Source organism: Micrasema longulum, unplaced genomic scaffold, assembly GCF_059751315.1.
Source record: "Micrasema longulum isolate JH-2025_06_02 unplaced genomic scaffold, ASM5975131v1 h1tg000646l, whole genome shotgun sequence".
NCBI classification, from domain to species: Eukaryota; Metazoa; Arthropoda; class Insecta; order Trichoptera; family Brachycentridae; genus Micrasema; species Micrasema longulum.
This window is the reverse complement of record NW_028277842.1, coordinates 186,684-203,970: the sequence shown is the minus strand read 5'-3', so window position 1 is coordinate 203,970 and position 17,287 is coordinate 186,684. Positions and strand designations below refer to the sequence as shown.

At 31.2% G+C, this 17,287-nt stretch overlaps 1 protein-coding gene across 1 annotated transcript in view; it reads right to left on the bottom strand.

Moving 5' to 3' along the window:
- ttv (exostosin glycosyltransferase 1 ttv) overlaps positions 1-17,287 on the bottom strand; it is a 139,073-nt gene that overhangs the window by 64,241 nt on the left and 57,545 nt on the right. The window contains exon 4 of the mRNA XM_088229228.1: positions 1,678-1,941. Coding sequence (XP_088085354.1) covers positions 1,678-1,941 — 264 coding nt within the window. The remainder of the gene's footprint in view (positions 1-1,677; positions 1,942-17,287) is intronic.

Genomic DNA, 17,287 nt, shown 5'->3' with positions numbered 1-17,287 from the left:
ATTTACAGGGCTTATGACCTGTCATCGGCTGGTTTAAGTGGCCACATTTGTTGATTTTAGTGAAGTTAAAGAGCTGCAACCTTTATTGTTGTGAATAGATTCATCTGACTCAATTATTTCACATACTAGGCAATGCCTGAAAACAATTTTCCAATTTTGAAACTTCTTCTTGGACCAGTGAGCTTTTATTACAATATTTGAGTTTGTTCAAATGTTTGTAGACAAAATACTGGATTTCACCATTGTCGGGGTGAATTTTTTTATTTTTTAGAAATGAATAAAAATTGATTAAAGAAATTGTGGGTTAACCAATTGTTCCCTGACATCGTCATGGCTAAAGATAAATAAATTGAAATTAAATGTTAGTAAAACAAAATATATGGAAATAGGTAATAAATCACATGGCATAACAATGAATGTAAATATTGATGGTAAAATTATTGAAAGGGTTGATGAAATGAAATACTTAGGAATTATTCTTGACTCCAGATTAAATTTAACATCACACTTTGAATATATACATAAGAAAATTTCAAAAAAGATTTTCTTCCTAGGAAGAATTCGAAAAAAAATAAACAAAAAGAGTGCAGAACTTATATACAAAACAATAATTGCCCCTCATTGGAACTATTGCTCTACTATATTATATTTAGCTAACGAGGGAGACATAAACAAGTTTGAAATACTACAAAATAGATCAATGAGAATTATACTGAAAAAAAGCAAATATAATAGTGTTGAAAAAATGAGAAAACAATTGAACTGGATAGGAATAAAGAAAAGACTATTGTATAATGTATTTGTATTTATATATAAAGTGTTTAATAATCTCATGCCAAAGTATTTTATAAGTGAAATTATATTAAATAGAAATGTACATAAATATAGGACAAGAAATAGAAATAGGATAAGACTACCACTTAAGAAAAAAACAAAATCACAAAATAGCTTAATGTATAAAGGGTTAAAACTGTATGATGAGATGCCTGAAAGTATGAAGAATGAAAGAAAACTTACGGATTTAAAAAAAAAATGTTATGTTTATTGTAATAATGTAGTTATGTAAGAAATATTTAATAAGCATTTGTTATAATTGTAAATATATTAGTTAATATACAATGTAATATTAACTAACTTAAGTAAATAAATAAATAAATAAAAAATCAAGGTACAAATTTGTGGTGGTGTAAAATAACTCAAATATGTCTTATATTATAAGGATAAATTAAATATAACTAATCACTGTTGGTATATTTGAATGTGTTTTAATACTTTCGCACATTTTGAAGTCATTAATTAAAAAATAATATCTCCTGGGGATCAGTTTTGCGTAGAGCTGTCACCAACTTAGTTTTGTAAACTAACTATTCCTTTACATCATAAATATGATGACGCGTTAGTTTTTTTTTGCAATATTTTTGTTGTTTGATTATAATGACCGTTTTTCATTTATTTTTGTAAATAAAATGAATTGAATAAATATGAACTTTTTATTTTTCAAATCCTTGACAATACAAATTTACACCATTGCACTGTTTTCTTGTAGAGTTTAAAAACATATATATATATATTTATAATCGTTCTCGAGCTATCAATAATCATTTAAAAAGTTCAAATACTCTACTAAATCTATGTTCAGGGATCGTGAAGAAGAAGAAAATAAGAAGTTGTACAAACCCTATGTATATGTTTAGCTTTCGCCATATTTCTAATCAGCCTGTAGAGCGGAGCCGTCGAGTGCGCGGGGGCGCCGAGCTGGCAGTACACGAGCGCCGTGAAGCGCGCGCGCGCCGCGTCGCCGCCGCCGCCTGGCGTGCCCGGCCCGAAGGGGTACGCGCCGCGCGTGTCTGCGTACCACGGCAGCGTCACCAGCGCGCCGGGAGCGGAGTTCCACGCCAGCGCGTCACGTCTTGTCCTGCCGGGTATTCTCTCAAGGATTATCTGAAAATACAAACAATAAATGTCACTACATATTTTTACGGCATTTTTGATGGCCCCGGGGGTCAGTATCTTTAACAAAAATCAGACGATGTTAAATTTATAATAAATACTAAAATGTGGTAGTAGATTTTTGAAATGATATTAACACGGGATTTTTTTTTTCAGTTTTTTTTTGGGACAATAACTATAATTTTGACAAAAAATACCAAATAGTTGAAAGCTTACCATTATATTTGACTATCGATAATAACATTTTATAGTAAATATGTTTATGCGAAAATAAGTCAAATAATTTTTATTTATTATTAATCACTACTGCCGTTTATATGTTCCTACAAAGAAATATCAATGAAGTGCGCCTAGCGCCCGACCCGTTCTCAGTAAACGATGAAACTACCCGATTACCTCACCTTATGCCTCCATACAAAGAAGTACACTATATTTTACACCCTTAACCCAAATTTGCTTATTTAGTACGAAAACAAGTTTGCAGATTACAAATATTATTTGAAAATTCTGTACTTGGACACTAGAATTTTGAACATTATTTCCAAAGGTCTTTTTTTTCTTTGATAGAATACCGTTGACATATTATGTATCACATAGGACATGTGGCGCTCGCGGTGGCCGGTTTTGGCATAATTCATTTTAAAAGGAATCGGCCAGAGCTCAGTACATATTATGTACTTATATGTAGGTACAAATTAATGAATTTTTTTGGTAGATTACCAATAAAATAAATCACGGCTCGCCACTGCAACAAAGAGGCAGTGTTTTCATAAGTTGCAAGTTGCACAGCGAGGTGCAGAACGTGTTATGCTTGGAGAATAACAATAAAAGGCAGTAGAGAGAAACATTGAATCCACGTTCAAGCCAAAGTATGTGATGTGGTGAAACGTATTGGTCGGTTATAGTGGAAATGGGCAGACTATATCGCAATATGGCCTAACAATTTTCGTTCTAATAACTACACCTGTGGATGGAAAGATTTGTGCTTTCCGAAAAAATTCATACATAGTAGTGCTCCAAAATACATTAAAGTTATCTCATAACTGAGTGTTGAAATTTAAAAATGCTAATTTTATTTCGATGCACATTTTATTAGTATTTTATTTGTTGTTTTTATTAGTTTTATATAAATAAATGAATTTATTAGAATGATTCAATTTTAATCATTTGTTTTGTTAATTTGATTTGTATTTTATTTTTATAATGTTTACATGTGTATATAATCTTTTTTTTAAAATTTTATTTTCTTAATATTTTTTTTGCACCACAACAGGCCAGGAGGACCAATTACAGTGGTGAATTGCATCACAGAACACCCAGGCTTAAGAAAAATAACATTTATTTTTTGTGTTCTCACCGGGAATCGAACCCGGAACCTTCCGCGTGAGTCAAGCATCTTGACCACTGCACCACGGAGGCCGCCTAAAATAATGAATTGACTATTGCAATAATTTTATTTCAATTTTAATAATTAATATTGTTAATTTGATTTAAATATGTATTTTATTACTGTTTAAATGTAATTGATGAAAAATAAGCGTAGTGTCTTTTTATTTGAATATTTCTGGTTGTGTATTATTTTCCATTATTTTAAAAATATTGCAAGTATTACCAACATCATATTATCAAACAAACCGAATTGATAATTGAGTTAATTAAAAATAAACTGCGTAAGAAAACCTAAAAGTCGCGTTATTCGCTATCAAAGAAAAAATAATTAAATTTAAAAACAGTCTACCCCACCTGATATTTTTTTCAATTTTAAAAGATTGGTATGAAAAAAGGACTTAAGTTTTTGTGGCGGTTTACAATTTATCTATTTGGAAGGGCCACATATCATAGAGTATGTGAATCGGGTGTTAGCATAAGCTGTGCCCCCTTTTTTCAAATTAAAAAATGAGCACCGAAAGTAAAACAAAATGGTATAGGTTATATGTCATTCGAAAGGAAATTTTCTACTTAACAAGATATTTTGTTTGCTTTTACGTTACAATTTTTCCTTTTTTATTTAAATATTTTACAATACGCCTAAAAAATTAATACAGGTGAGTACAAACATAGTAAGTATTAATTTTAAAAATAAACACCTTTTTTTTGTGTCCATGTAGAAACAAAAAAAAGCATGCTGCAATGCAAAACAAAAAGTGAAACTGTGTGTACTAAAAAAGAAAAAAAATATGCATATAAGAAAAATGTTGGAATAAAAAGCGAAATTTAAATAACTAGTAAAGAATTTAAACAATAAAAAAAATACAATATATATATACACGCATAAAAAAATGGTATTAACAAATTAATATTAAAACCAAATAATAAAAATTAGTTTGCAGTAAGTATATATAAGATAATAATAAAATATATGGTACACAAAAATATTTGATAAATTAATTTTAGAAAGAGATAAGATAATAATGATACACATCAAGAACAGAGAAAAAATCGCATAAAAAAGAAAGTTATAATACGACTTTAATAATTAGTTTTTTTTAAAATTATTAATAAAACATATAATACAAAAATTACATATAATACAAAAATTACATATTATACTCCCAGGAGTTATTAGAAACTCATTTGGGACCGTACATAAGAAAAAACATTTTTTACAATACATAATATGACACAAATTAATACATCCGAAATAAAAAGAAAACATTATTGTATAAGAAACATAAAACACCATCTTATATAAACTACATTAATAATTATCAATATCAAAAAGATTTAAGAAATATTTTTCAATTGCGACACTTCTGGATTTTTTATTCAGTGTTTCGTGTATTTTAACAGTGCATTAGGGAACGTTTTAAAATGAATACATCTACATCACAAGTAAATTTGTTGGTTAAGACATGTAAACGCGGAATCGGAGAGTTTCGTGCATAGTTAGTACCTACGTTTGTAGTTGCAAACAACTCCGTTCTTCTATATTATTTATTTGATAAAAAGCCTTCATAATGGAATGTCAAGTAGACGAAAGTAAGCATTTTTAACACCTCCTTCTGTTCGCGTTTAATGCAGGGAAGAAAGTTGCTAAAGCTGCTCGAAGCTGCAAGATGTTGCCAACAATGAAGAAGAATGCATAATTAACTGATTTCTTGTAAAATAATGAAGAAGAATACATTATTTACTAATTTTTTGTATTCTTGTGTTTTCTTGTTCTCTTTATTTGGAAAAAAATGACATGTTTACTAAAATTAACACTACGCATACGAATATGTAGCGAACTGTTAAAATAATACATTGTTCGGTCAGTACTAAAAACTGATGGGCAAACTTGGAAATGGCTCGAAATCACAAAAAACTTGGTAACCACACGCTAAAAGCTTCGGTCACGCCCCTAACATCAGCTGTATCCGGGACATACATAAATTTATGGAGTTTTTGCTAATACTATAAATGTGTCAGTAAAACACACGGCAGAAAATGTCTTGAGAAAGGAATAATTAAGATGGAAGACTTGTGATAAGGGTTAAGTGACTTCTATTTCCTTCAGTAAATTATATTACTCCTTATTGAATTATTATATTCGGGATTAGAGAAGGGTAGTGGCGTACTTTGGAGCCGAAGGTCCATAGAAAAATACGGCCGCCCCTCAAAATGACCAACGTTTTACCAGTAAATGAACTTTATTTCGAGTTATTCTTGAGTATATCGTTAAAAACAATTACACGATTCGAGTTTAAAACAATTTATCTCGGACAAATCAGAAATGCTTAAAAAGTTTATTTTTTATTTTTATTATTTTTTATTTATTTTTAAAATATTTTTTAATACTACTATTCTTTTGTTGATTTTAATGATACCATTATTTTGTATCTTTTATTATGTGTGAATCTTAATTTGTATAATTTATATTTTACAAAATATTTCTGATTATCTTTTTTGCATTGTATTCTTTATTTTATTATTTATTACTTGTACCTTTTTTTCTAGATTGTTATTCTATTGCATCACATGTCACTATAATTTAATGTAATTAATTTAACTATGTATTTTTATTGTTATTTATTATGGCTTGACACGGGCATAGCCTAAAAAGCCTTACTAAGTTCATTAACATTTAAACTAGTGTAATTCTGAATGAATAAAAAAATTTAAAAAAATATTCATGTAATATATTTGAACGTACATAATACATGCATATTATGTTCCCAGTAGTTACTTAAACTCATTCCGGGTCGCAAGGAATGAGGAACTTCAGCTTTACGGGAAATTAGATGCAAATTTACGCGCGGTAAAAATTAGAGCATTTAATTATCAAGAAAGTGTCTTGAAAATATACGAATTTTTTTTTTTCAAAATATTTTAATAAAAACAAACTGGTTTAAAGGACGTCACTAGTTTACATAAGGCAACCTATAAAAAGAGAGTTGTGGAAGATTTCTGGTTAACTTTCCGTCAACGGACCAATCGGCAGAACTGACCGAGAAGAAGCGGAAGAGAACTTGAGACGTCACACACGGAGTAATTTCAGAGATAACAAAAAGCATAGCGCTTATAATATGACACATATTTTTATTATTTTAAATTACTGATTAAGAAATATTAAAAAAAAAAAAAACACAGAACTTCCTTATTCTTGATATAATTAACCAAGTAAACAATAAAAAATATAGCATGCATATACAAGGAACGGGCAAAAATACATACAATAAATATATATATATTTTTATTCTTTATTTATTTATTTATTTAACACTTTATATACATATACAATTCATATACATATACATATAAGGGCGGGCATATTACCTTAAGGAAATTTCTTCCAACCTACCCAAACCGTTCAGTTTGAGAAAATTACAAATACATAGACATAATGAATCTTACAATTTGATACAAAAATTAACAAAATAAAAATATATTTAAAAAACAACACTTTACTGTGAAGAGAGGAGAGGGGATAAAGGAACAATTTAAATATTTAGATAGTGACATTTCAATCTTGACTTAAATCTCGTCTCTAACATACGTGGGTAGATTATTCCACAATCGAGCGGCTACTACTGTGAAAGAGGAAGCAAGAAAATTAGAGCGATGACAGGGTATTAAAAGGGTTCTCTCATTACTAGAACGAAGAGATAGAGATAGATTCATTAGTATAACTTCTAAATTTGAAAATAACAATGGCGAACATAGTTGCATTAAAAGGGCCACATAAGAGCACCTACTTAAGTACTCAAATATAAGATAATATATAATATACAGCTTTTGAATATTGACTTCTCAGTATAGGTACTAATAGTACTTAATTGTGGCAAGTGTTATAACACAATCTACAAATACCGATAAAAATATTTGAAATGAATTTAGAATAATTAATTGTATTTTAAAAATCAATATGGATGTGGAGAAATGTTATCTTACATAAATGTAAAAAAGAAATTCAATAAAAATACGTTCGTAGAAATACGCGACTTGTTTGGCCTTGGTTGTTGTGACGTCAAGATTCGTAATATTGTTCTACACAAATTTTAATGGCGAGTAACAAATGAATATGAAACGTGACGTATTAGGGGCGTGGCCGATGCGATGACTGTTTTTGCGGGAATTCAAAATTACAAATTTAAAAGTATTTTTATACTACTAATAATTGCCAATTTTTTTTTTACTGGACAGTATTTCATAGACCTTTACAACTTTTAAAATGTAATGAAAAAAAGTGATATTTTCCTATTGTTCATGTATAGATTAAACAGCCATGGTGACATTACAAGACATTCGTTGTTTGCATTTGTGTATCAAGTACAAGAATTTGTGTATCTGGAAAGCATGTTTTCAAGAAATAGAAGAGTAGATAAAGATGTTGAAAGGAGAGTGAATGCGGGCAACAAAATTAACGGAGCGCACTAAGCCCAGTAATTGTTTATAAAAATATGTCAATCGAAGTTAAACTGGAAGTACACAATGGAGTTTTAGTCCCAACACTTATGTATGGAAGTGAAACATGGAGCTGGCAGAGGAAGGATAAGAGCCGAATGAACGCGGTTGAAATGCGATCTCTTTTTTTCCTTCTATTAGACAAATGTGTGGGAACATGATGTATGACAGGGTTACGACTGATAAAATCAGGCGAGAGTGTAAATCAAGTAGTCAAGTATAAATGATAAGATTAAGAAAGGGTCTTTGAAATGGTTTGGTCACGTAGAATGAATGGACGACGAAAGAATGGTAAAGCAAGTATATATGGCGAAAATGAACGGTAACGTGAGACGAGGACGACCAAGGAAGACGTGGCATGATCAGATAAACCAAAATCTTAAGTCTGGTCATGTCGAAAGCAGAAAGAACCGAAGGGCATGCATGACAAGATGTATGAATGTGAAAGAAGCTAGGAATATATGTCAGGATAGACGTGTGTGGCGGTACATTCTCTCTGCCTACCCCTACGGGAAAATGTTGTGATGATAGTAGTAGCAGTAGTGACATTACACATCCCCTTTTCACGTTTTAAAGTGTTTCAGTTTTCATTTGAAATTAGGTTTAAGGTTAAAAAAAAGGACAAATTAAATATAAATTCAAATAGTAAATGCCTGTACTAGTATGCAATAATAAACATCCTGTCTTATTTCGAAAATAATGATATCAAATTACCACCCGTGTAAGAAAAAAACGACTTAATTTATTGGGTCCACGTGTAGTATTTAGTGACTATGATAAAAAAAAAAAAAGGAATCAATTCATTAGTTACGTAAACCTTGACGAAGAAGCTTTTTTGCTTTGAAACCGGTCGGTGAAAAATGAAAATTAGTGGTTAAAAACAAAGTTGTTTTATTTATTTACTGTTTTTATTAAGTCGCTTTAGAAGCAAGTGAAAAGCAACATTTAGCTTGCGACCTTACTTCCCTGCCTGAAGGAAATATTACTAGAGAGTAAAAATGTTTGTGTCAGGAGATATAAGACTCGGGTTTGTAGAGTTTTCATCTTTCACAATGTGACGTCATATGCTTACCACAGAGGATGACACACCCCGCTGGAAACCTTATTACAAAATAAACAAAATTGATAGTAAAAAGCGCCATTTTTCACATGTACTCCGGTAACAGCGTTATATTTCTGTTAAATCAGGAAAATGTAAAGAAAAATAAAATGTTAACGTAGAGAAATCGAATTACTTTTTTTAAATTTTTTTTTTAAATCCTACATTATGGATAACTATCGGTTAACAAAATAATTTCTACAATTGTACTGGACTCAGTATTAATATAGACATGTTTAACCGCATGTTGCATTTATACAGAAAATTTCTTCAAGGGGTTGATTATTTGGGATAGTTGCTGAATGTGCATCTTGAGTGGTTTATGCTACGTGTGCCGCATGTTATGTTTGTGTACGTTTTATATGTGCGTTCATGTGTGTGTGCGTGGATGTTTCGGAGTGTGCATTCGGTATTTTTATTTATTTGAATTTATTACCAACGATAACCTCCATGGAAAATGCAAATGTTAACAATTATTCTTTTCTTAGGTAAATTTCATATTTATTTTTTTTTATCACATTTAATGTTTACATCTTTTGCCTAATTTATGAAAAATTAATTGGTCTTTTTATGTCGAAAAATTGTTGTTTTTAATACAAATTATGTATGACTGTATGTTTTCTGAATAAAATAAAATAAAAATAAAATAGGGAAATGCATTTTTTTTTAATTTTTAAAGTAATAAAGAAATAAATACTGCTCAGTAAAAAAAATAATTCTCGGCTAATCATTAGAAGCCTGAAAAATACTTATAAATTTGTAATTTTAAATTCCCACAAAAACGGTCATTGCATTGGCCACGCCCCTAATACGTCACGATTCATGTTTATTTGTTCCGGCCATTGAAATTTGTGTGGAACAATTTCACAAATCTTGACGTCACAAAAACCGAGGCCAAACACGTCACGTTTTTCTACGGACGTTTTTTTATTGAATTTATTTTTTACATTTATGTATGAAAAAATTTCTCCACAATATCCGTATTAGTTTTGAAAATACCATTAATTATTCTGAATCCATTTTATATTCTTTTATCGGTATTCGTAGCGTGTGATATTTCCCTATTTGTCATTGGAAAAAGCAGACGGTTTTTAAATGTATTTTTTATGATAATATTATAGATACGTATCATATGAAAAACAATAGTAACGTCATTGAAAGTAGTTAATTTCAATTGTTTTTTTCATGAATTTACGAAAAACTTTACCTTACAATGAAATGTTTTTTGCACCCAATTTTCCGTAGCACTGAACTTCCTCGTTGACGTTGGAGTATGTGCTGGTCTGGTGACACGTCGTCATTTTGCGAGAAGCGTCTAGAGTCTAGAACTCTAGGACCTTCTAGCGCCTAGAATTTCTAGTTGCTAGAAGCTTCTGGGAGGAAATCTTCGTGCATTAGCGAAGGAGGCTATGCTAATAGAATTACTTGAGGGTTTTCTCACCGAGTCATCAGAAAGTGCCGAAAGAAAGCTTTGTAACAAAGGAAAGATTTTAAGTGACAAGGTGCTGGCAATACGAGGTTAGTATAACTAGCAAAATGTGCTAGGCGCTATGGAACACTTAAAGATTCACTTTAACATGTAAATAAAGAAAACTGTTAATTATTACTGTTTTCCGCAAAAAATTCAACTCGATAGAATGATTTTATAAATACTTTTTTGTTTAACGATATTTTGAGCATGTGCTAATATTTTTAAACAAATATTATATTTAAGCCCATAAAAAAGTTTATCAGGAGATTTAATCAAGGTAATGGAATGTCACACGCCCTCGGAATACCTAGATTTCCATAATATTTCCTTTATAACAAAACCTCATCTCTGTAAAAACAGTAAAACCAAATAATTTTATAATTCGTAGTTAAACTATTGCTAATTGAAACATTAATCTTAACAAATTATAACGGGATGGAGAACGTTTTAGAGAAGGGAATATGGAAGTTCAGACATTTACAGGGCTTACGACCTGTCATTACATGGGTTTAAATGGCCACTATATTCACGATTTTGTGAATGTTTGAAAATCCATATTTCTTCCATCTGTTAATTTTAGTGAAGCTTAAGAGCTGAAACCCTTATTGTTGTTAATTATTTTTGTGACAAAATATCAGGATGTTAACTAAATTAAATATTTTATTATATAAATGTCATATTACAATTATTATTATTATTTTATCGTACTTTTTTTAAAACTTTTTTTTTATTATGAAAATAAATTATTTAATTGAATTACTTGCAGAATTTTTAAAGAATTAAATTGCAAATTATACATACATGATCCAAATTTTGCTATATCGTGTTTTATGAAATAACTTGTCATAACGTGTGTCATAATATTTTTTTTGTTCATTTATTTTTACAAAGTATAATACATAACAAATTTTCTACAATGTAATATTATCAACAAAAATAAATCATATTACAAAAAATACGTCTTAAAACTAATGAATAGACCGCAATTTGGAAAAAATTCCCACAAAAACTTCAACGTCTGAGCGTGGGCCATTAGTTTTTTTTCTGTAGTTATAGTACATAAATAAAGTATGACACTACAAGCCTATGCTATAAGCAAAATGAAAAACTGCACTTTTTTCACAGAAAAAATAAGAAAAACAAGAAATTTAAAAATAAACAAATTCAAACTCATGACTCAAAAATATAAATTATAAAAAGAAAAACGAGATTTGAATATGGATATAGAGTAAAAAAATATCAACAAAAACTAGATTTATTTGCAGTACATTAACTTTTCAAAAAAGTTGTTTATCTGGGTTTTCAATTCAAGACCTCGAACCTACTTTAAACTTTACCAAAGATTTAATGTTCCGTAATTCCTTAGGTAGAAGATTGAAGGATCTTGGACTAGCATGGAATGCATGCCTCTATGCGTACCAAGTTCTGCATCGTAATCTAATCAATCAGGTACATGAAAATTAAAAATTGAATTATGTATCGTGTGTATAATTAATCATTTTTTTTGTTTTTTTATAAAATGTCGACGATGATTTTAAATTGTTTAACAAATAATACCCAGAACATCACTGTCAATGTTCATCCTTTCAAAAAGTTCGGTCAAAAGAATAAGGATTATTTCTATACCAAATTATTTTTCCAATTGGTTTAAGAAGTTTATAAATTGGAAAATCGATTTCAGAAGTTGCCTGGTATGTGAAATAATTCTATCGGATGAATATCTTCACAAACAATAAAGGTTTTAGCTATTTTAACTTAACTAAAATTAACAGATGGAGGAATCGAAGGAATATGGATGCCAAAACATAAGCAAAATAATTAATGTTACACACTGTGTAAAGTGGCTACTTAATCTAGCTAATAACAGGTCATAAGCCATGTAAATGCCTTGACTTCCATATTCCCTTCACTTAAATGTTCTACATCTTTATTGTAATTTGTTAATTCTTATTACTTCCTAGGAAATGAAATACAGTATTTTGTCTACAAACATTTGGACAAACTCAAAATATTGTAATAAGCAAAAAAAAAAACATTTTTTAAAATCAAAATTAGCATAAAAGAAAATATATATATACATAAGTAAGACATGAAAAATGTAAATTAAATGTTAAACACTCTACAGTCCTTCTTAGAACAGGTAAGAAGGTTGGAGAACTCTTAAATATATTTTGTTTCCATTTTTTATACGAAAGGAACAGTTAGCATCAATAAGTAAACGAACTTATTAAAAATGTAATCATTTTTAAAGAAAAATTATTATGTTCAGTATTGTTCAACGTCTAAAGTATTGCTTACATTCAAAATATATCGGTCAAGTCTATTGATATTTATCATAATGATGTGAACGAAAATAGCCGAGAATCAATTCAGTGTTCGAAGGTTACGTATTGTATACTACAAACTAAATAATATTGTACGCGCCAAACTTTTCCCGCTATGTGTATTATTTTCCCCCCATAAAATATCTCGCAGGGGAAGATTTTCCCTTGCACAAGAAAATTGTGTCGTATCACGCAACGGACCCGTAGTCCTTATAGGCTATTTCCCGTTGAGTAAAAAAACATAAATACCAAAAGAAAGGGAACAACATCATTTTTAATGAATCCTCTTTTACTACAAACCAAGGAGATCGCCATAATGGAACCAGTTTTTCTATAAAAATATAATTTTTATTGTATTTCGTATATAATAAATGTCTATGTAACAACAGTGTTTTGAGTTTGTCAATTTTTTGTACACAAGAACTGGATTCAATCCCCAAAAGATATGTTAATATTTTATTGACACATTACAACATAGATGAAAAACATTTTAGAGACGTGAATATAGAAGTCTAGGTATCCCAGGGCTTATGACCTGTAATTGGCTGATTTAAGTGGCCACTTAACACACTGTGTAAACATTTACCATTATGTATTATTTGAACATCTTTTCCGCCCTTACAAAGAGTGCAGTATCCAGAATTTTTGACGAAATTTTGTAAAATACAGATTCAGAATCATGAAGAAAAGATTCTTATTTTAGTTTTACTCGCGTATCCGATACTCCTTCATGATCATCATTCTCTTTCTCCACCTAGTGGTGCAAAGCGTACTCCAATCGCAGCATATCTTGATAATTTTTGTTGATAGAGGTAAGATGATCAGTATTACGTTTCAGGTACCAGTCCAAGAACTATGAAATATTCTAGTGTGAAAATATCCTTTTAAATATAAATTTCATATCAACCATATCAGGAATGAAACCCGAGACCTCTTGCATGGTAGGCAAACGCTCTGACCATTACACAACGATGACAACATACTAATCACAAAATACTCCTTCAGGAATCATGAAATCCAGGAAGTAGAACTGCAGTAACTAGGTTTTCAGTTTATAATTAAAGTTTAGTAATTAATTTTTTTAAAGTACAATTTATCTTTTAAATTTTAACTTTAACTTAATGTGGAAACTAAATAAGTGTCTGTTTTTTTTAGATTTTTTTTAGAATTTTCCTTTCTTTTGATACATGACATATAGTTATGACGTGCATAGTATTATAACTACAACAGAAACAACATTATATTATTTTACTGGGTTTTTTTCAGAAAAATGTCTAATTTAGATACTGCAATCTTCAAACGGGCGGAAGATCTACATTCCTTAAATTCTTTCGTCTGCTGATATAATGATATTGATGCTTATAACTTAAACCAACTTATGACCGGTCATAAGCCTTGTAGATGACTAGACTTCAATATTCTCTTCTTTGACCTGTTCTTCATCTCTGTTGTAATGTGTTGTACATAGCATATTGTGTTTTTGGCTTGTGAAATATTTTTTTTACTGTCTTAGACCAGGTTTACTTATCCTAGTTAGAAGCCTAAAGTAACTGTTTATTAATGTAATAAATTGATTTTAATTTCAATTTATTAATTTTATAAACGTTTATGTACATTACAAAAATATTTCAAGGCAAACATAACACAAAAAAAAATACTACAATTTAAATAAACAAAGATGGTAAAATAAAAATACCCAGCAATTATAGAAAATGGATGCTATCCTCTCTGAACTTTTTTTCACTAATATGAAAGATGTCGATATCCGAAGATATATGGTTGAGTAAAGACGTTGCTCTTCTTACTGGCATTACCATCGGCAGATTGGTCCTGCAAGCAGGAAGATAAAACAGCTTAGGCTGCCTATGTCTAAGGTAGTCATTAGGAACATAAAGAAAAGTACTCTTCATTACACCTATGTTGATCGTAATACCACGGATTAATCGGAAAAAAATACAAAAGCAAGTATGCATTTTTTCCTTTTTCCAAAGTATTGTAGCCAAGCATTTCCAGTATGAAGTCAGACGGGTACAACCACGGATAGTATCCGCACTCCCTTACGTAAAGATACTTTCTTTTGAACCATCTCCAGCATAAGAGAGTACTTCAATTCGTGGGGCGCCCAGATCAGAATCCACACTCAAATCTGCTTCGCACCAATGAGTTATAAAGAAGCCTAATAACACGAGTATTCATGAACACCTTAGCTGTTTGGAGAACAAATCCCAACATTTTGCGCGCACTGTCACAGACAGTGCCTATGTGAGTATTAAGTTTCAGTCCAGCATCAAACATAACTCCCAGATCTTTGACAGTGGCAGTTCGCTTAAGTGAACACACGCATACAGTACCGCATAAAAATGGTTTTTAATGCCCTTGTAGATGACAAAACATGACAATTAGAAACATAAAAATTTAGTTGGTTCTGAGTTCCCCAATCAAATATATTTTTTATATCAGACTGGAGAAGGCGACAATCATCCAAGGTGGAATTCTCCAGAAACAATTTTAAATTATCAGCAAACAACGGAATTCGTGAATGCGATTCTACGCTAGTAATGTCATTAAAAAAAATGGATAATAAAAGTGGACCTAAATTAGAGCCTTGTCTTAAAATACAAGAAAGGGTTTAGAAGTAAAAAGTCCATAAGTTACAGAATGACTCCTGTTTTTTTTAATATTTGCTAAAAATATTATTAGTTTATTACTAAAACCAATTTTATTTGATTTGCTTAGCAACACGTCATGATTCAACAACAACAACAACAAACCATCACGCCGTTTCCCCGTAGGAGTAGGCAGAGAGGATAGAACGCCATAACACTCTATCTTGGCATACAGACCTCGCTTCCTCTACATTCATACATCTTCTTATGCACGCACGCCGATTATTCCTACTTTTGACATGTCCATCTTCAAGTATTTGATGGACTTGATCGTGCCATGTCTTTCTCGGTCTTCCTCGTTTTCTGCATCCATCAACATTTGCATCGTAGATCCTTTTAGTCGTTCTTTCGCTGTCCATTCGCTCTACATGTCCAAACCAACGCATCACCCTTTTCTTAATTCTGTCAATAATGTATGTCTCAGCCTTACACACTTCACGGATCTCGACATTTGTGCACCTATCATACATCGTTTTACCACACATTCGCCTGAGGGATCGCATTTCGACAGCATTCAACCTACTTTCATCATTATTTTTCCAATTCCATACTTCGCTCCCATACATAAGAGTTGGAACTAGAACTCCGTTGTGAACTGCTAGTTTAGCCTCCTGCGATAAACATTTGTTTGCCAAAGTAGATTTTAGTGCACCGTTCACTCTGTTCCCGGCACTCACCCTCCTTTCAATATCTTTATCGGCCTTTCCGTCCCTAGTAAACATACTTCCCAGGTACACAAATTCTTCTACCTGATTCAGAATATCTCCGTTCACGCTGATCTCACATTTAGTTATATTTTCATCCCTTTCAAAAACCATCACTTTCGATTTATCAACATTCATAAGCAAATCGCTTTTCTTGCATACCTCTTAAACTTTTGTTACTAAGAATTGAAGGTCTTCTTTGCTGCTAGCAAGAAGCACGGCATCATCCGCATACAGAAGACAGTTAACAGTTATACCATTCATTTTTGCTCCCATTCTTAAATCTTTCAGTTCTTTCATACAGTTATCGATGTATATGTTGAACAACCATGGTGACATTACACATCCCTGTTTGACTCCTTTCGGAATATTAAACCACGATGTGAATGACCCATTCACCTTCACACATGCTGTGCTGTCCTTATACAGTGACGCAATAGCCCTTGTCAGGTCATGATTCACCCTGTCAAAAGCCTTGGCAAAATCATTATGTGAGCAGTTCGTTTGATGACCTCTATCCAAGGCTCTCGACACGTTTCCAGTTAATACCACAAGATTAGATTCACTTGAACGTCCGGATTTTAATCCATGCTGTTCGTCATCAAAAAAGGTTTCACTTTTGATGAAATGAAATTATGTATATTAATAGAACAAATAAATTCCATCTCTGTTTTATATTTACAGCCTCCAAACAGCCTCCGGGCCTCTCTCCAGGCCGCTCAATGCATCCTTCTAATTCAGGTTCGCGTCTCATAGTTCTGACATAACCTGCCGTCAAACAGTCAGCAGTGGACGTTCAGGATGTAGAGCACCTAATGCCTTCTAAAGTAGACGAACATGGTTAAGGCCCTCCAGAGTCATACACAGTATATGGTCAAGCTAACTGAATCGCCTTCACTTGATCACAGTTGTCGACTGAGTATGCTGCGTCCTTTCTCTTATATCTTAATGATTTACAAATTCAAACAATCCCAAGCCCAAAATTATTTTTAAACGCTTATTTTTAAAACGCTGTACAAAACAATCGTTTTATTGGGCTTGGAAAGGTTATCTCATTTTTAACGATATCTGTTTGCGGGGAACAATAAAAAACAATATTTCTGAATAACAGATATTATTTGATAAACTTCGAATTGAACGTTTTAAATTGTTGCATATTTGCGAATCTACATCATCGCCTTAATGAACAA